Below are 20,695 nucleotides of genomic sequence, written 5' to 3' on the forward strand. Positions count from 1 at the left end.
TTTCCAGCCTTGGGCTAACAAGTTTGGGGCTGGTTTTAAATTACGACAGGGGGACCCCACACTGTGTGTCTCCCTGCTATAGTGTAAGCCCCCCGGCTGTTTTAGCCTGGTGCTGGTTAATGAAAACATCGGGGTGACCTCATTCATAGGTTATTGATATCATACAACATTATGCATCTTAGCTTCTTTGATGCACAAGGGGGTTAACTGTTTCCCAAGTGCTGAATATTGTTCCAGCAAAGCCAAACCCTTATAGCAGTCCTTCTGGCATTAATTACAATAGTAATCATCCTTAGGAGGCCCCTGAGGTACATTACTATTGTGATTGAAAGGGGTGGGAAATTTTGTGAACTTGCTGAGATGTTTCAATAAATTGCAACATTATATCAACTGAACAGTGAGTGCTGCTCTCATTTATCTCCACTGCTGGGATTAAAATTGTATTTTATTGTTTATGGAACATGCACTGTGTATATCCTAATAGATTAGAGTGCAATCACTCTACCCAAATGATAGATAGATAGATAGATAGATAGATAGATAGATAGATAGATAGATAGATAGATAGATAGATAGATAGATAACACTAAAGCACATATATATGACACGCAAACACACACATATTTTATATATATCACATATACACACACTTTTGCTGCAGCACAGAAGGACCGATTGCTGATGGGGGTGGGGCTGGGCACTTTGCATTATTAGGCCCTGCCCCTTGTGATGTAATGACACAATCCTTTGGTCTACTGGAGGGGGCAAGGCCAAATGATAATTCTCATAGAATAGCTTAATATTAGCTCCGCTCCCTTACCGCAAACCCACTAATCACAGCGCTATGCCATGAGGGGTTAAGGCTTTGATAGCGGTATGCAAAATAAATTGTCCCCTAAGGGGGGGGGGGGGGGAGAGGGATCTAAGAAGGTTGAAAAAATATGGGACACATTTTTCAACTTTCAAAATTCCAGATTTGCTGGTCTCTACCTCCTTTTTTGTCATAATTCCCTGTAAATTCACTGTCAAAAAGTGCACATACTGTATAATGAAAGCTAACAGTACAGAAAGCAAAAAAACTGAAAAGGTAATTTAACCCAATTTCAAGAATCAAATTTCTCTAAAATCCAAAAAATAAATAAGTAACAGAAAGTGGACACTGGTTGCATTCCCCATTACATGGAACACTAATTAAGATTTTTATTTACTGTTTAGACTCTTTATAATACTGTCTACCTGGTTTAATTAGTAGTGTTACTGTTTATATACTGACCTCTGATCCAGGGAGAGCATCATAATCGTAAGCAAACACCTTATACAGATTTGGATGCCCTGCCGTCCAAATATCCCCGGTAACTGGGTCTACTGACAGGTTATCCACAATTATACCCAAATCAACCACCTTGCATAGAATCATAAAAACAATATGTTAGATACATCGTTATTGCAATAAATAAAGCAAAACGTTAAACAAAGATATAATACAATCTAAAAGGAATAAAAAATAAAAGTAAACACTATAACAAAGGCCTAATATTGTAACAATACAGATATTCTATTTGCTGCAGTTGACTAATAAAATAAATATAGCTGAACAGAAACTATATTCTAAAATCCAGGGAATTGTGTTTATAAACATGTTTGTCATTTACAAAATACAATAAAGCATTTCCCAATTTCAATAGGGCATTCCAGTAATTAGACAAATGCAACTTTATTCATAAAATAAGCTGTGACATGAGAAAATACACATTTTAAAATGCATTAAGTATCTTATAATTTGCATATAATAATGTCTCTTTTTTTTTTCAAATTCTGTATTTAAAGCGCTCATAAAAAAAAATAAACAGACTGAGCGTATAAACAAATATGAGTGCAAATAGCCTCAACAATGAGACACATTTTCAAACGTAAAAAAAAAATACAATATAGATTTATATATGTAGACAATAATTAAAAGGAAATAGGGCATGGGGGAGAAGACAAAAGGGGGGGTGGAGGTGTAAGGGAGGGAAACAGAACTATTATAGAAATTAAAACATCTGAAAGATATTTAAAAGGATATTAAAACAAAAACAAGAAGTACCTATCTAAGGTAGTAAAACATATAAGCACGAAAGAGTGGGGTGGGGAGCAAGACCCTCCCGCCGCACATGGGTTCAGTGGAGGAAGTATAAGGGTTAAGAGTGAGGGGTGCCCTCACAGGAGAGCCAAGGGGCCCACACTTGGGCAAATAGATGGCCCCTATCATGGAGATAGTAAGTAATATTATCCATTGCCGCAATGTGCCAAATTTGTGATTTTACGGCAGTAAGAGATGGCGGGAAAGGGTTTTTCCATTGTCGGGCTATTAACTGTTTGGCGGCTATTAGGATATGGGACAACAGTTTCTGGGAGCGCTTGGAAAGGTCGGGAAGTGGGTAGCATAGTAGAAAGATCCATGGGTCCTGTGGAATCTGAGTTTCAAGGAGCTGATTTATAAGGGTACGGACCGAGGTCCAGAAAATATTGAGGACCGGGCAAGTCAACCAGAGCCACAATTTCTCCAGCAGAGGGGTGAGGTAGAAGGAAACATTTGTGAGAGTCGTACTGGGGTATAGTACCAGCGGTAGTATAATTTATATGATGTTTCCTTAAACTGTGTAGAAATAGAGGATTTGGCAATAGGCTGTCTCATGTCGTCCCAAGCCTCCTTGTCCGGCGGCGGGCCAAGGTCCGTCTCCCAAGAGGATTTGTGTGGATTACGGGTTGAAAAAGTAACATCAATAAGGATATTATGAATTTGGGAAATCATTCCAATAATGTCTCTTTAACATACAATACACCCTCCTCAGAGTGGATGCTACCATGCTTTAAACTGCAGTGAAGTTGAATGTTCTGGTTCGATGGATATGAGGCCTTCTCCCAAATATTGGTTCAGCACACAAAATGGCTGCCTTCGCTTTGTGTACTGTAGGCAATTGGTGCAGTTTACGCTCATTTGAAGATTTAGGGGTAAATTTACTAAAGTGAGTGTTTTTAGAAGTGAGTTTTAAAAGTGATGTTGCCCATAGCAACCAATCAGATTCTACTTAACATTTAACTAGAACCTTCTAGAAGATAATATCTAGAATCTGATTGGTTGCTATGGGCAACATCACTTTTAAAACACTTCTAATAACTCTCAGTTTAGTAAATTTACCCCTTACAGTTGTACACAATATAAAAATATAGATTCACTGTCATCGTGCGGGCTGTATTTATCACTGGGCAAATCAGGGCCAGGATAATAGTTCTTCAGCTATAGTATTCCCACCCATTTCATTACTAGGTCCATCCATTTATTGCCTAATATGCCTCATTTGTGTCTGTAGCGCAACCTAATTGGCGCATGCGTAGCGCATATGTCTACCATTTCACCTTAAATAACCGTCTCCTATTTACATAATTTGCATTAGGACATGTTAATAATAATAATAATAATAGTAATTTACCCCTACTATAAATTGAGGAACTCCATGTCTATGCTGCATAAAAGCACAATAAATAATGACTATATATATTTTACAAGACAGATATATCCAAGTAATTTAGATATGTTTATATAAATATTAGTATTATTATTGAGTTGCAGAGCTACAGGCTTTAGAAGGGTCCCTATAGTCTGCCAGACCTGTGTCCTCTATTCTCAAATGCACAATCGCAGAACAGGGACTCACGAAGCCCAATGTTACATAGTACATGAAAACTTCTGAGCGTTTGATTATGTGACCAAGTTGGCACCAGGAGTGGCAGGATCTTGGTAGGAAAGAAGGGTGGGTAAGATGAAACCTGACCTTTGACCCCTGACCCTTAATTTATACAACTGGGGTCCTATAGGAGGGAACTCTACCAAAGTATAATTGTATGGAAGGGATTTAAACATTTAGGGGGTCTAGTTACTAAGCAGTGTTAGGAGACAGAGTGAAAAGTGATAAGAAAGTGATAAGGTGCCAGCCAATCAGCTCCCAACTGTAATTTTTCAAACACAGCCTGTGAGATGACAGTTGGGAGCGGATTGTGATAAGGTGCCAGCCAATCAGCTCCAACTGTCATCTCACAGGCTGTGTTTGAAAAATGACAGTTGGGAGCTGATTGGCTGGCACCTTATCACAGACATCACTTTTCACTCTGTCCCCTAACACTGCTTAGTAACTAGACCCCTAAATATTTTAAAGCAAAAACAAACAAACACCTTTAAGCCCAGCCCACGCCTTTATATACAAGTATGGAGTAACACTATTTATAACATAAACTATGTTACGCTACCTTTACTGGAGAAAGTGACCAGTTTGAATTCTTTTCGAACACAGTAATTGTATGACCCGTGAGATCAGCCACATACATATACCTTTGAAGAGAAACAAATAAATTCAGTAAAATCAGTTTTTATAGAGACATTCTCCATTTACAGCATGCGTCATAAACCAACAGATTTTCTATCCCTGGCTCGGCCTAGGCTGGCAAAGCATGATGGGATTTGCCAATAATGTAGAACTACAGGCACAGGGCAACCTACTCTGGTCTGTATAATCAGGGCTTGTAATATGTGGTATTCTCCCATTCTCTATGCGCTGGGACACCTGTGTGCTGGGATAGGTTGGGGTTAGGCACCACCGGGGCGAGGTTAGGCTTAGGCACCACCAAAGAAGGGTTATGGGGAGAGGGGGAGGGTTAGGGTACTTACCGGGCCCTGTCGGGATTCTGCACGATCGGGATTCCGGCTACGGTATTTAAACCGCCGGCATCTCATGCATATCATTCCCAATCTGTTCAGATCATGTACCAGAATGTTTCAATTGCATTTGTAATACAAGAATGATCTATATATATAAAACCGAATGTCCTGACTGACACACTGCCTCATCAACACCCAGCCCAAACCCCTGGACCTAGAAACACGAAAATCTGGGAGTATATTCCTTCCATGGCATAGGTGCTCACTAAGCAGGGATTTTTCTAAATTGCACTCATAAGGGGGTGAAAATGGCTATAATGTTTCCTCCCCCAGTGCAATGTCCTGCCTGACCGTCTCATCGTGGCAGTAGCACAGTTCATATTCAAACACCAACTGTCACCCCAAGTGCTGCCAAACATCACTGGCAGTTGGTGTGGCTCCCCTATTTGAATATTGAAGGAAGGGAATGTGTTACTACAGAGGTGAGAGAGGAAAATGTGCTACAACAGCAGTGTGAGGGGAATGTGTTACTACAGAGATGAGGGAGGGAAATGTGTTATTACACAGGTGAGGAAGAGGAAGGTGTTACTACACAAGTATGGGAAGGGAATGTGTTATTACACAGGTGAGGGAGGGAAATGTGTTACTACACAGGTGAGGGAGGGGAATGTGAAATGTGTTACTACAGGGTGAGGGAGAGGAATGTGTTACTACAGGGGTTAGTGGGGGTAATGTGTTACTGCAGAGGTGAGGGGGGGTGTGTTACTACAGGGGTGAGCAGGGGTAATGTGTTACTTCAGAGGTGAGGGAGGGGAATGTGTTACTCCAGCAGTGAGGGAAGGGAATAAGTTTCTACAAGAGTGAATTTGTGACTCTGTGCCATTCTATAGCACCTTGCTAGCATCCAATGCTGTTTTACTAGTAAAGCATTATTGGATATGACAGAAAATAACAAGCAAACAAGAACAATAACTCAATGTAACAAACACTCATTCTTAACAAAGAGCAAAAAAAGGGTGGGAATGCAGTGTCCCCCAAATGGAATCAGAGAAATGCATTCAACACAAATAATAAAAATATTTTATCTTTCTATCACGTTGTGGACACTACTACATTGGGAAAGTACCAAAGCATCCCATGGGGAGGGTATGCTCAGACAGAGCTGCTTTGTAAATCTTTTGGACCAAAGCTCTAATTACATCTAAAAAATACAGAGACTCTAAACCCTTCCGTAGACAAGCTTGGAGCAAGAGCAGGGATAGCAATGTCCTGCTGCAGGTGACATTTTAAGACCACATTATGATGAAAAGATTACCGTATGCTAGATTGCTCTATATTCAGGAAAAATAAGGAGGGGGTAGCTTAAAAAGATTGAGCAGCCATGAAATTAACCAATACAATACAAACTCAGATTCTGAGTTCCCATCAGACTGAACTTTCTGATAGAGACAAGACAACCTCTTTGGGAGCCCCACTATACATTAGATGCCGGGAGCAGTGCAATTAGTGCTACAAAAAACACCTGAGATCCGTTCTTCCCTTCAGTGATATCACAAAGAGAATACTGTCAGTCGAAGAAACAAAAAAGAAAGAATGTCATTGCTTCCATGAGCAGCCTGTAAGTGCCATTCTCCATAGGAACTTAAGAAAAAGTGATCGATTGCTGCCAGAGTGTGACAGAAGTGGAGGAGCTTCAATGAAATGCCTACTCCAACACCAGCCATCTAAACCCAATGTAGCAGTGTCCCCCACAGTGGAAGTAGGAAAATGCTAGGGCCATGTTCCTCTTCCTCACAGTTTGACATAACTGATACTAAACACTTAATTAAAAATAAAAAAATACAAAGCTGTAATAAAAGACAGTAATTACTTTTTATCGCTGGACATGGCAATTCCATTTCCACTATACAATCCTGATACCACTTCTCTGACGTCACTGGGACTGTAATATACCACGTTTGCCCACGTTAATCCAATCACCAGTTCCACGGCTTTCATGTTGACATTCGTGAAGTAATAATCATTAGTGGCATAAAAGCTCTCTGGTCCAACTGCCACAATATCATTGACACTGAAAAAGATTCAAGACTTTAAGGAAAAAAAAATATATATATTGTATTGTAATACATATGGTAAATCAATTTGGTCAATCAATGTTAAAACACCTAAGCAAAATGTACCAATTTTTTTCATAATATATATATTTTATTTAATCTGTTTTCTGTATTATATATTTTACTGGTAAACAGGGCCAGACTAAGGTTTATGGGGGCCCCAGAGCAACTATATTGTGGGGGCCCAACCAATAAAATTGTGGATAAGATATGCTGCTGATGTTATCAAAATGTATAACGTGTAGATACACCCAGCATTGTGCCACACAGAATCCCCAGTTCATATATGCCACAGTGATGTAGCTATGTGTGGGCCCCCCCCAGTTTGAGGAGGCCCCGGATGCCCTGTTATTAATCCGGCTCTGCTGGTAAAGGGACCGGCCAGGTCTTCTCAGGGTCTGCCGAAGCTCTTCCCCATCCCGCCCCCCACACTGTTCTGTCCAACCCCTCTCTGCTGTCTACTCCTCTGCCCCCCGCTCCCGCTGTTAGCTGGTAAGTACCACTCAGCCCCCCCCTCCGCTCTGTACCACCCACCCCTTCCCACTCCCTGCTCTTATATCCTGCCCCCATACTGCTCCCTGTTCCTGGCAGCACAGCGGGTCCTCCTCTTCTCTGGCGCTAGGTCTGTCCCCTATCCCTAGCAGTGGGAGCCATTGGATGGGCAGCGAGCATGAATGTTGGAAATGAGACAGACCATAGCAAATTATTATATACACTGTTAATATTGTCATTGATCTGTAGGGGAAAACAGGGGCATACATATCATAGGGACATACAAGGAGAGAACATAAATGCAGATGTGGAAACAAAGGTTAGGGAAGCACCTATGACCTAGATGGAAAAGAGACACAGCTGAGACATGAGGAGCAAGAGTGGCTCAGATTGGACATAGGGACCGTTGTAAAGCTGGGTACTCACTAAACGATTGTGTACCCAGCGATGTCGCCGACGATCCCAACGACGATGGGCCGACATATCGGGCGGTCGGTACACACTGGGAGATCTGATGCCCGACCCCCCGATATACCAGCCCCCTCCCGCATATCGCTGCATGGGATCGTCACCCGCATCGCCTGATCATACTGCATGTACAAAAGATCAGGCGATGAGGCTGACGACCCCGCGGGAGCATACACATTTTTAACAATTTGCCGTTCCGGTGTGTCAGAATCAGCCAAATCGTTAAAAATATTGTGTAGTGTGTAGGGGCCTTAAGGGTGTACCAGTGTGAGCAGTACACATGGGAGTAGAAGAATTAAATTAGCCGCGGGAAGCCACTGCTTAGAAGTTACTTGCAGGGCGTTACACAGGCGCTGAGGTATGGCAGGCACTGCTCTGGTGTTACTTGCAGGGAGTTACACAGATGCTGAGGTATGGCAGGCACTGCTCTGGTGTTACTTGCAGGGAGTTATACAGGCACTGAGGTATGGCAGGCACTGCTCTGGTGTTACTTGCAGGAAGTTACACAGACGCTGAGGTATGGCAGGTACTGCTCTGGTGTTACTTGCAGGGAGTTACACAGATGCTGAGGTATGGCAGGCACTGCTCTGGTGTTACTTGCAGGGAGTTATACAGGCACTGAGGTATGGCAGGCACTGCTCTGGTGTTACTTGCAGGGAGTTACACAGGCGCTGAGGTATGGCAGGCACTGCTCTGGTGTTACTTGCAGGGAGTTACACAGACGCTGATGTATGGCAGGCACTGCTCTGGTGTTACTTGCAGGGAGTTACACAGGCGCTGAGGTATGGTAGGCACTGCTCTGGTGTTACTTGCAGGGAGTTACACAGACGCTGAGGTATGGCAGGCACTGCTCTGGTGTTACTTGCAGGGAGTTACACAGACGCTGAGGTATGGCAGGCACTGCTCTGGTGTTACTTGCAGGGAGTTACACAGACGCTGAGGTATGGCAGGCACTGCTCTGGTGTTACTTGCAGGGAGTTACACAGACGCTGAGGTATGGCAGGCACTGCTCTGGTGTTACTTGCAGGGAGTTACACAGACGCTGAGGTATGGCAGGCACTGCTCTGGTGTTACTTGCAGGGAGTTACACAGACGCTGAGGTATGGCAGGCACTGCTCTGGTGTTACTTGCAGGGAGTTACACAGACGCTGAGGTATGGCAGACACTGCTCTGGTGTTACTTGCAGGGAGTTACACAGATGCTGAGGTATGGCAGGCACTGCTCTGGTGTTACTTGCAGGGAGTTACACAGATGCTGAGGTATGGCAGGTACTGCTCTGGTGTTACTTGCAGGGAGTTACACAGAAGCTGCGGTATGGCAGGCACTGCTCTGGTGTTACTTGCAGGGAGTTACACAGACGCTGAGGTATGGCAGGCACTGCTCTGGTGTTACTTGCAGGGAGTTACACAGACGCTGAGGTATGGCAGGCACTGCTCTGGTGTTACTTGCAGGGAGTTACACAGACGCTGAGGTATGGCAGGCACTGCTCTGGTGTTACTTGCAGGGAGTTACACAGATGCTGAGGTATGGCAGGCACTGCTCTGGTGTTACTTGCCGGGAATCCACACAGACACTGAGGTATGGCAGGCACTGCTCTGGTGTTACTTGCAGGGAGTTACACAGACGCTGAGGTATGGCAGGTACTACTCTGGTGTTACTTGCCGGGAGTTACACAGACGCTGAGGTATGGCAGGCACTGCTCTGGTGTTACTTGCAGGGAGTTACACAGATGCTGAGGTATGGCAGACACTGCTCTGGTGTTACTTGCAGGGAGTTACACAGACGCTGAGGTATGGCAGGCACTGCTCTGGTGTTACTTGCAGGGAGTTACACAGACGCTGAGGTATGGCAGGCACTGCTCTGATGTTACTTGCAGGGAGTTACACAGACGCCGAGGTATGGCAGACACTGCTCTGGTGTTACTTGCAGGGAGTTACACAGACGCTGAGGTATGGCAGGCACTGCTCTGGTGTTACTTGCAGGAAGTTACACAGACGCTGAGGTATGGCAGGTACTGCTCTGGTGTTATTTGCAGGGAGTTACACAGATGCTGAGGTATGGCAGGCACTGCTCTGGTGTTACTTGCAGGGAGTTACACAGGCACTGAGGTATGGCAGGCACTGATCTGGTGTTACTTGCAGGGAGTTACACAGGCGCTGAGGTATGGCAGGCACTGCTCTGGTGTTACTTGCAGGGAGTTACACAGACGCTGATGTATGGCAGGCACTGCTCTGGTGTTACTTGCAGGGAGTTACACAGACGCTGAGGTATGGTAGGCACTGCTCTGGTGTTACTTGCAGGGAGTTACACAGACGCTGAGGTATGGCAGGCACTGCTCTGGTGTTACTTGCAGGGAGTTACACAGACGCTGAGGTATGGCAGGCACTGCTCTGGTGTTACTTGCAGGGAGTTACACAGACGCTGAGGTATGGCAGGCACTGCTCTGGTGTTACTTGCAGGGAGTTACACAGACGCTGAGGTATGGCAGACACTGCTCTGGTGTTACATGCAGGGAGTTACACAGATGCTGAGGTATGGCAGGCACTGCTCTGGTGTTACTTGCAGGGAGTTACACAGACGCTGAGGTATGGCAGGTACTGTTCTGGTGTTACTTGCAGGGAGTTACACAGAAGCTGCGGTATGGCAGGCACTGCTCTGGTGTTACTTGCAGGGAGTTACACAGACGCTGAGGTATGGCAGGCACTGCTCTGGTGTTGCAGGGAGTTACACAGACGCTGAGGTATGGCAGGCACTGCTCTGGTGTTACTTGCAGGGAGTTACACAGACGCTGAGGTATGGCAGGCACTGCTCTGGTGTTACTTGCAGGGAGTTACACAGATGCTGAGGTATGGCAGGCACTGCTCTGGTGTTACTTGCCGGGAATCCACACAGACACTGAGGTATGGCAGGCACTGCTCTGGTGTTACTTGCAGGGAGTTACACAGACGCTGAGGTATGGCAGGCACTGCTCTGGTGTTACTTGCCGGGAGTTACACAGACGCTGAGGTATGGCAGGCACTGCTCTGGTGTTACTTGCCGGGAATCCACACAGACACTGAGGTATGGCAGGCACTGCTCTGGTGTTACTTGCAGGGAGTTACACAGACGCTGAGGTATGGCAGGCACTGCTCTGGTGTTACTTGCAGGGAGTTACACAGACGCTGAGGTATGGCAGGCACTGCTCTGGTGTTACTTGCAGGGAGTTACACAGATGCTGAGGTATGGCAGACACTGCTCTGGTGTTACTTGCAGGGAGTTACACAGACGCTGAGGTATGGCAGGCACTGCTCTGGTGTTACTTGCAGGGAGTTACACAGACGCTGAGGTATGGCAGGCACTGCTCTGATGTTACTTGCAGGGAGTTACACAGACGCCGAGGTATGGCAGACACTGCTCTGGTGTTACTTGCAGGGAGTTACACAGATGCTGAGGTATGGCAGGCACTGCTCTGGTGTTACTTGCAGGGCATTACACAGACGCTGAGGTATGGCAGGCACTGCTCTGGTGTTACTTGCAGGGAGTTACACAGATGCTGAGGTATGGCAGACACTGCTCTGGTGTTACTTGCAGGGAGTTACACAGACGCTGAGGTATGGCAGGCACTGCTCTGGTGTTACTTGCCGTGAATCCACACAGACGCTGAAGCACACGGGGAGATTACTTCTCACTAGAACCGGAAGCACATAGGAAAATGCTATAGCCGGCGTCAGAGCAGAGAACCAGCGGGGGTAATAAAGGGAGGAGATCCAATCAGCGCAGGAAGGCGGAAACAAAGCAGTCAGGTAGTAAGACCTCGTGGAGCGGCAGCCTGGCGTTCTTGTCTCCTAGCAATGGGTCTGAAAAGATCACCCGGAGCACCATTGTCAGACAAGACACAGCGCCAGCTTGTGACCTTATATAAGTATTTGTGCAGTGCTGTGAAACGCAGTTGTACTCAGTTATGCCACTGCACCCTGTGCAACGAGCTTACTTCTTTGCGCACGCCTCCCCATCTCCCCACAGGCAATCAGTATGCGCTTGTGCGGTACGGGTCCTGCGTGTTTGCATACAGACCTGCAGTGATTGACAGTCAGCTGCCGTTTGTGGGCGAGAGGGGGCTGCCGCGGCCTCCGTTTCCCAAAACGGAGGCTTGTCGTCGCGGTTGGGGGGAGGAAAGAGCCCAAGATCTCTGTCGGCTGATTGAGATTCCCTGGCCTCTTTGGTGTATCCTTGGCAGCCAGCTTGCGTGATCCCATGGGTCACTCAGCCGGCTGATGTGATCGCAGATTATCCAATGCTACGTTGTTGGACGCAGCTCGGATAAGTAATGCTCCTGTTCCTGCTGCATCAACATAATTGCAAGGACGGAATTGCAAAGCTGCTTGCGTGCGGCTTTGCAATTCCGTCCACTACTGAATCAGGCCCTTTGTCCGCAGTGAAGAAATTAGTTGTTAAATATTTTTTTTTTTAAAAATCAGCCGTCACAGTTGTTTGAATCTGGGTGGCAGACCTTATTACTCTTTTCAATTATTGTTCAATGTTATTGATGCACTTTTGATATCTTTACCTAAATAACTGCACATAGTGGGGCGATTCAATTGTTTCGTGGGCGGAGATAATTAATGGGTGCCCAGTGTTGCAATTAAATTGTTCTAGATGCCCATTAATTATCGCGGTCTTCAAGCCCTATTAGACAGGGTTTAGCCATGTAAAACGGCTGAGCCCATCTAAAGTCCTGGTTAGGGCGCCCAAACTGCGGTTAGGGTGCCATAAAACTCGTTTATCGTACATTTTTGCTCGCACCCACCTGCTGGCGCCAGCGGCTATCGCATCCGTACGGAGTAAGAATTGAATTGCTGCGTCGGGCACCCTAAACAAATAGCCACTTTATAAACGTTTGAATCACCCCCAGTTTGTCTTAGAAGGTTATTCCTCTGGGACTTCATATGTATAACGGTTTTTCTTTACTTTCTATTTACAATACCTTGTCACTGCCTTACTATTCTGGTTTAGATGCCATTTACATGTGATCTAAAAAATAATCTAAAATTAAAAATTTCCAAACAGGAGCAGAGAAATTGCATGCATAATATTCTAACATATTCATAATATAATCATAGCAAAATAAACATGAAAGCCTACGTTATAGTATATTTATGTTTGTACCAAGAGCCACAATTGTACGTGTTTGCATTTAATTATATTTTCATTCTTCTTCAGAAAGTGGATCACAAAATCGTTTAACCATAGTTGTCTACTTCTCCTGGAATGTCCGGAAGACTCACAAATTAGAGGAAGCCCTCCATGAATCTCTTGAGAGCAGACTCTTCTCTAAAAGGTGGGCGGCTATATCATGTGATGATGCAATCACTTCATCAGGCCCCACCCACTTCAATCATTGAGTGGGGAGGGGCATGATGACACCTTCAGAGTCATCAGACACCTTGCTCCTCCCACTTCATGATGTGAATGACAAGTGAATCCATTCTTCTTGCCTTTTACACCAAAGAACTTCTCTGCTTACTGATGTACTGATTAGCAGTTCTTACACTAGTTACATAAGTTGTGCAAAAGAACATTGTTTGTGTACAGCCCATTTCCAGTACCTCTGCAGGAGCGGGTGTTTAATTGTTTTCTGGTGCACAAGAACATTTTCGTCCTCATCAAATTTAAATATCTCAATGGTGCTTTTATACTGAGGATGATTCACCACAAAAAGATAGACGGCATCGTCTGGAAACAAGAGGAGACACAAAGAGCTTACGGTAAGGCATAGCACTGACACAATGCCTCCCTCATCAATTATAGGCTCCATTTTCTGACTATTCCCTGGAAAAATTGTGAAACAAACTTTCTACTCCAGCTTACAAATTCAAAGGTTTAGCTCAGCTTTACTTTCAATGCAAATAAAAGTAGCAAAAAAGAATAGAACATATTGTAGGTCTTGCTTTTTTTTTGTAGTAGCATGTCTAACTTGGAATACCATAGGCTTGGACATCAAAAATATCCAGGTCTGCAGCATGGCCTGTTCATCAAATGCTCTAACACTAAGGGCCTGCAAACTGAAACACCAGTGATCACATCACCAGTGCATACAATAGTCATCTATATGATTGTTTATCTATAGGTGACACAAAACTCTAGCATTGGTCAGTGTGTATAACAAAAAAAATCTTCAAGGCATAAGAGGGGGTCCCTGCTTGTGAGATCTTTCAATATGGAGGGAGAAGGCACTGATGAGACAACAGCAATTAGTGTGACAGGATTGTACTGTAGCTGGTAGTACCCAGAAGAGAAGTATCAGAAGGGGTAGGGTAGTAAAGAAGTAGGTTTTGAGAGTGCAACTGAAAGATCGAAGGGTGGGAGAGCACAAGGTCAGAGAAAGCAGGAGAAGCACAGGAGAAATTTTGGAGGTGGGAACGAAAGCTGCTTTTTAGAGAGGAGGTACAGGAAGAGGAAAAAATATGACTTCACTTTTGGATAGGTTGAGCTTTAAATACCACTTGGACATCTAAGTGGAGATGTTGGACATTTAGATTTGGGTTGTCGTCTGCATAGAGGTGGTAGTAAGTTTTGAGGGACCCCAACAGAGAGAGGGAGTGGAGGGGAGGATGTGCCAGAAGTAGAGAAACTGAAGGAACATTTAGAAAGGTAGGAGGTGAAACATGGGAGTATAATGCCCAATGGGAAGGCAGTAAAGCTCTACAGGAGAAAAGGGTAGTTGATTACATCAAAACTGATGAAGAGGATAAGGAGGACTAGTATGGAGAAGTGACATGGGTCTGCCAATATCATGCTGTAAGAGGAAACCTTATTGCTGTTTATATGTGAGCCGTGTGCCTCTGGATAGTAGTCCTAATTATGTTAGAACAATAGAGATAGACATTCATTCTGCCAAAATCTCTAGTTACAATAATAAATTATGTAATATATTGTTGGTAATTAGGATGATTGTTGTAGATCAGGTTCTGCAAAAAACGCATTGGCGAAATCTCAAATTCTGTTATGAGACAAATAGAATTTCTGAACTTATATTTGGAACATTTCTGAACACCTCTGCGCACAGGGGACGAATGCAGCTGTACGGATTGTGAGCAGTGTGTCTAGATAGAAGCAATAAGATGGTCACAGCCGACGCCTTTTGTTTTGGCAACCCAAAACTTTCTCAAGATAAGACAGGGTATAACACAAGTCTATAGGTTACATCATCATTTTGGAGGTAAAGCCCAGAGTTCAGACAAACATAAGAAAAACAATATAAGATAATGAAACAATCAGCTGACAGCTGTCTCTTCTGTCATCATGGACTATAGGATGACTAATGTTTGTAAAAAGTCTCGCTAATAATAAAATGTAAAAGATATATAATATAATTCTAATCAGTAATGCAGGTGTCAGTGCTATAACAGGGCACTAACGGGGCATTAACAAGGCACTAACGCCCCCTCCCCACACACGTGATGTCTCAGGAAGCTGGGTGCCCTCCTCTCTGCAGGTTAAAGGGCGACATTCCAGGCATCCTGCAACCACATACAGGTACCACCAGCGCCCTGGGTGGCGGCTGTGCTCTCATACCCCCTTGTTATGGCTGTGGCAAGTAAACTCATGGTAACGTGGAGCTGACCTCTACAAGGTTACTGACTTACCCTTCTCATCAATGTACGTGCTGAGTCCATGAGGGTTAAATGAAGAAACGTCAAACCCCCTACTGATGCGCATGGGGGACGGGCGCAGCTCATCCTCATTCAGATCTAACAGTAATATTTCTCCAGGTTTGTCAGGTGCAAAACACTTGATAGGAGGATATTTCAGGCCCTTTAAAGATACATAAATACATCTGTAAATGGCCTCCAGATATCTGGGCAGGAGAGGTCATGTACTAATGGTATCACTTGAGCAGTGAACGCAGAACATGCCAGGAGCTACATCCCACAGAAGGAGACCTGGCCATGGGACATTATTATTATTATTATCTTTTATTTATTAGGCGCTACAAAGTGTTACATAGTGTTAGTACAATACCTGACCTCACATACGTACAATGGGGCCCATTTATCATTGTGTATTTGAGGTATAACCCCTGAAAACACCCATTTTCGGGGCTTAACCTCAAAATTAAGTTTCCCCCGGATGTATGAAGGAGGATACCAGTTGTGATCCCTCCATTCCTTCTGGTAGCAGCATCACCCATAGGTTTCTACGTGGTATGTGATGCTGCCAAATTTACCAACATATTGGCCCCCGCAGTTAACGCCATCTGTAGCCTATTGGCTACACCACGCATAATAAACCGGCGGAGGGTTCCCCTCGGAACCCTCCCCGGCAATGGTGGGCATGCATGTGCATGCACAGCTGTCCCGGCAGTTCTCCGGGCACATCGCAGGGATGGGCTCCCTTCGGAGCCTCTGACCCTGCGTGTGCCGGATGATACATCCGAGCGCTATGATCGCTTATTGCAATGTGACCAAGGATGGTCATGTCATGCCCAGATGGCATTGCAATAGCAATCATTAATAAATGGAGGCCATAGCATGCATACAAGACATTATAGCTAAAACACAGACAGGGAGGGACGAGAGTACAGGGGCAAGGAGTATGGATTAGGGAGTTGTGGGGATGGGGAAAGGTGGCAATTATCCACTGCCTATCATATGCATGAGTGAACATTACCAGAGTCACTGAAGGTGACAATGAGATAAAACTCAAGGAGCACTGGAGGCATAGGGGGAGAACAATAGACAAGAGGCGCAACTAGAGCATTCAGAATAAAATACATCAACTGTTCAGATAACTTACGGGAGTAAAATATATCACTATTATTATATGAGTGGGTGTATCCCTATTTATATAAAAAAAGAACAGACCAGGGGGTAGATTTACTAAGGCACAGGGTTTTCAAAGCCGACCATCACCGGTAACTTTGACAGACATTGTAGTTTTAAGACAGCAACAGAATTAAATGCCAGACCAGGCTCGTTTAGAATCGAATCCATTTTAAAATGATGGGATCAAAGTAGCTGACTATCAGCGTCCTTGACAAACTGCTCCTTTGAACAGGCGCAGTGGTTTTGGTGTAGTTTATGGATGCGCTCAGACAGACACAGGAGGATATACTGGATTGCTGGGATGGTCGTTATTCCACCAATCCTGCTCTAGATGAGATCTACAAAACAAACTCTGTTGGTAATGGCCTGAAGTCTGAGAATTACATTACTAGAAAAACAGGAGATGCACCGCAGAATTTTTATGAGATAGATAACTGAAAACGTTTGCAGAATGCTGTAGGAACTAAGGGGTCTATTTACTAAGCCTAATGTGTACGGAGATAAAGTACCAACCAATCAGCTGCTAACTGCCATTTGTCAAACACAGCCTGTAAAGTGACAGTTAGGAGTTGATTGGTTGGTATTTTATCTCCGTCCACTTTATCTCTCTTCATGGCTTAGTACATAGACCCCTAAGGGAAAAAGACTCTTTTTCTTAATACAGGGGTACAACATCACACACTACTTATTCATTTCACTGCCCAGATGTTCTTATAAATGACTTTAGTAAGAACAAAACAGGCATACAATTACATTTGTAGACTAGTTAAGCAAATTTAATATTCTAATGTCCTGATTGACATTACTATTTAATTAATTTCAAAGTGACTTATCTCCTGGCTCAACATTCTTTTAAACGATGCGCAAAACTCTTCCCAGAATTAGTAATACGTAAAAACAAACAAAAAAAAAACAGAAATTCTGCAGCAATTTAGAGAGATATTCAACTTTATTGCAGCAGGTTGGAAGTTCCAAATAGAAGATTTAAGCAGGTTGTGTTGGGGACTCTAGTGATTGAGTGTGGGACCCCATAGCCGGACCAGACCAAATCTGTTCCTACATTTACAATCCAGGGCAGAAGCTGAACAATCTCTTAGTATAACCTTAATATGCTGCAAATTAGTGCCCATAATAATAAATATCAGCAATGCTAGTAAAAAAAACACACACAGACAAACGAAAATTAAGCCAGCAAAATAATATGGCACCTATAGGGAAAAAACAGGTTATATTTTTAAACTTTATTAAAATGATTCAAAGACAATGAAAGTGATTTATATAAAAGTCATTATAAACTTCAGTTTATCTCAATAGAGGAAAACAAATGAACTGTGATGTAAATTTAAAGTGATTTTTAATTTAGCCGTATTGTCATCTGTGCATTACCGCAGTGCAATAATGGGGCTGCCTGATCACTGTAATTACAACTGATCTAATAGTCAATATTTTGTGAGTTATACTGGGTACACACCTGGCCATCTTGTCCCCGACCCACGGATCGGCTGACCGAGCGGGCGATTGGTAAGTCAATACGCACTTACCAATCTGCCACTTGATATGTCTGAGCTGACATCACAACTGGGCGGGCATTTAAATTTGCCTGCCCAGTTGAGATGTCCGTGTCGGCGGTTCCTGCAGCCAGTGTACGGGCAGTTGGCGGGTCACTCGTACACACAACCAGATGCACCAATATATCTGCTGCAGGATATATGGCATCTGCTGTGCTGTAAGCTGAATGCAAAATGTCTGTGAACGACGTTGTTCACAGATATATCGCTTGTAGACATGGACAGAAGCGATGTGTCGTTCGTCGGCTGAATGAACGACATATTGCATACCATGTACCCAACATTAGTTTCCTGTACAGAGGAAGCTGCAGTAAGACTGGAAAGCGCAAACATGCACTCTGCACTTCCAAGGCGAGACATTTACTCAGAGTAACCTCTTTGAATTAAGGGCCTGATTCAGACCCACTCGCAAGCGGCTGTCCGCTCGCAAGTGGGTCGATGTTGTGCTCTGCGCATGCGCACGACGGCGGGAGCTCCGTCGTGCGCATGCGCCAGACGCAACGAGCGAGGGACTTTCCTTCGCTCGTTATGTCTGATCAAAGGGGGCGTGCTGTCGATGTTGATTGACAGCACGCCCCCTTTGGTGGGCGTGCCGGGGGCGTGCCTCCCTGACGGGGGCGTTCCCACGGGAACGCCTCCCGTCAGAAGCCGGCCCACTGACATCACTAGTGATGTCAGTGGGAGTGATTTTGGCTTTGATAGAGCCAAAATCACTCCGGGGCTTGCGGTTGAAAACCTCAACCGCAGGCTCCGGCTCGCAGTTTCGATGGTCGCGATGGTCAAGACCATCGCGACCATCAAATTGCACGCTCGTATAGGCTGTGGGTGGTGACCCACAGCTATACGAGCGTCCAGGAGGACGCTCCATTTTTATGGAGGGCGACCCTCATTCAGAGCGTGCGCTCTGCTCAGAGCGTCCGGCTCTGAATGAGGGCCTAACTCCCAAATATTGTCTAGTAATAATTTTATTAGTAAGGGTGAATACTTAGAATTTAATGATACACCAGTCTCCCATTCATTGAGACCCTGGCACCCTTCTTTCTAACGTGTATATAGATATTTATCAAGAAATAGTGTCTACTTACAGTGCTGATAAAGGCCAATCCGTTAGGGAGAATATCTATGTCTTCAGACCCATATTCTGCAAGAAAATAAAAATAAAAAGTCAGAGGTAACAAAAAAACTGGTCTAACGCAATTGGATATTCCTGAACTGAAGACGTTTATGATATAGTGGTCCAAATAAAAATAAAAGTGATTTTACAACTAAAATGGCTAAAGTTAACTCCAGATTTAATACATGAGACCAACTCTGTTACTTCGCCAGGCCCCAAATAACATATGGGTCCGCTATTTAATATATGCGAAACAACGGTTTCCGCATGCGTAAAGGGTACCTAAGTGATAATGAATAGGCTCCTAAGTACTTTGGCATTTGTGGCAAGTGAATAGATCACACTAATGGGGTATATTTACCAAGTGGCAGTTTTTGCGAGTTGCCATTTCTCATCGGGTTTGACCTAAATATGTAAAGTAACACCAAAATGAAATGCAAAATATGCCGGGCTTAGCATTTATTAACGTAGCTTTAAATTTTGAGGTCAACCACGACGAGAATTGGTGGCTTGTATTAGCCAAAGCTTCCTAACTATACACCCAGGTGTGTCTGGAGTAAGAACAAACTTTGTGAGGTAAATTTACTAAAGTGAGAGTTTTTAGAATTGGAGATGTTGCCCGTAGCAACCAATCAGTTTCTAGCTATTATCTTCTAGGAGGTGCTAGTTAAATGTTAAGTAGAATCTGATTGGTTGCCATGGGCCACATCTCCACTTCTAAAAACTCTCACTTTAGTAAATATACCCCTGTGAGTTAAAGACCTGAGAAAGTTTGCAGGAAAAAAAAACTTCTGATAAATATGTAAAATACCTTTTTGCAGTCCAGTATAATGTTGTGAGATGATATGAATGCACAGACATACCTATTCCTTTCAGTAGCTGGCAGTTGGGAAGCTCTATAGGTTCTGCCTTGTTGAATACTTTAGCTCGATGGCTGCAAAAATGAGATAAAAGCGAATTAGCACATATTACATTCTCACGGGATGCAGTCCTGAAGATGACACTGATAATGTCGACACCAGAATGACATCGGTTATGATGCGCACATGGTTAGAAATGTCAACATCATATATGTCAACACCTGCAAAATGTCGACATGGAGAGATTGACATTGCAAAAATGTTGACATTTGCGTTAGGGTTCAATTTAGTGTTGGGGTTACTATTAGGGTTAAGGATAGACTCACACCAATAGCAGCGTCGACATTCTGACCATGTCGACATTACATCAATTTCTTGCATGCATATCTACCAATATTTTAAAGCTCTCATTAATTGTACATGATTGAAGTAATATATTTATTGCAAATACGTTGGGGGAGACATACTAAAGCCTTAGAGAGAGATAAAGTGGACGGATTAAATCATCAACCAATCAGCTTCTGTCATTTTTCAAACACAGCCTGTAAAGTGACAGTTAGGAGCTGGTTGGTTGGTACT

At 44.1% G+C, this 20,695-nt stretch overlaps 1 protein-coding gene across 1 annotated transcript in view; it reads right to left on the reverse strand.

Annotated features, from left to right (window-relative positions):
• LOC148508905 (serum paraoxonase/arylesterase 2-like) overlaps positions 1–20,695 on the reverse strand; it is a 34,625-nt gene that overhangs the window by 5,883 nt on the left and 8,047 nt on the right. The window contains exons 2-8 of the mRNA XM_088443852.1: positions 20,120–20,190; positions 19,228–19,283; positions 15,396–15,564; positions 13,356–13,482; positions 6,567–6,767; positions 4,288–4,369; positions 1,274–1,402 (exon numbers count right to left, since the gene is read on the reverse strand). Of these exons, the coding sequence (XP_088299978.1) occupies positions 1,274–1,402; positions 4,288–4,369; positions 6,567–6,767; positions 13,356–13,482; positions 15,396–15,564; positions 19,228–19,283; positions 20,120–20,190 (835 nt within the window). The remainder of the gene's footprint in view (positions 1–1,273; positions 1,403–4,287; positions 4,370–6,566; positions 6,768–13,355; positions 13,483–15,395; positions 15,565–19,227; positions 19,284–20,119; positions 20,191–20,695) is intronic.

The sequence above is a fragment of the Taudactylus pleione genome, unplaced genomic scaffold (assembly GCF_031769625.1).
Source record: "Taudactylus pleione unplaced genomic scaffold, aTauple2 ptg000335l, whole genome shotgun sequence".
NCBI classification, from domain to species: domain Eukaryota; kingdom Metazoa; phylum Chordata; class Amphibia; order Anura; family Myobatrachidae; genus Taudactylus; species Taudactylus pleione.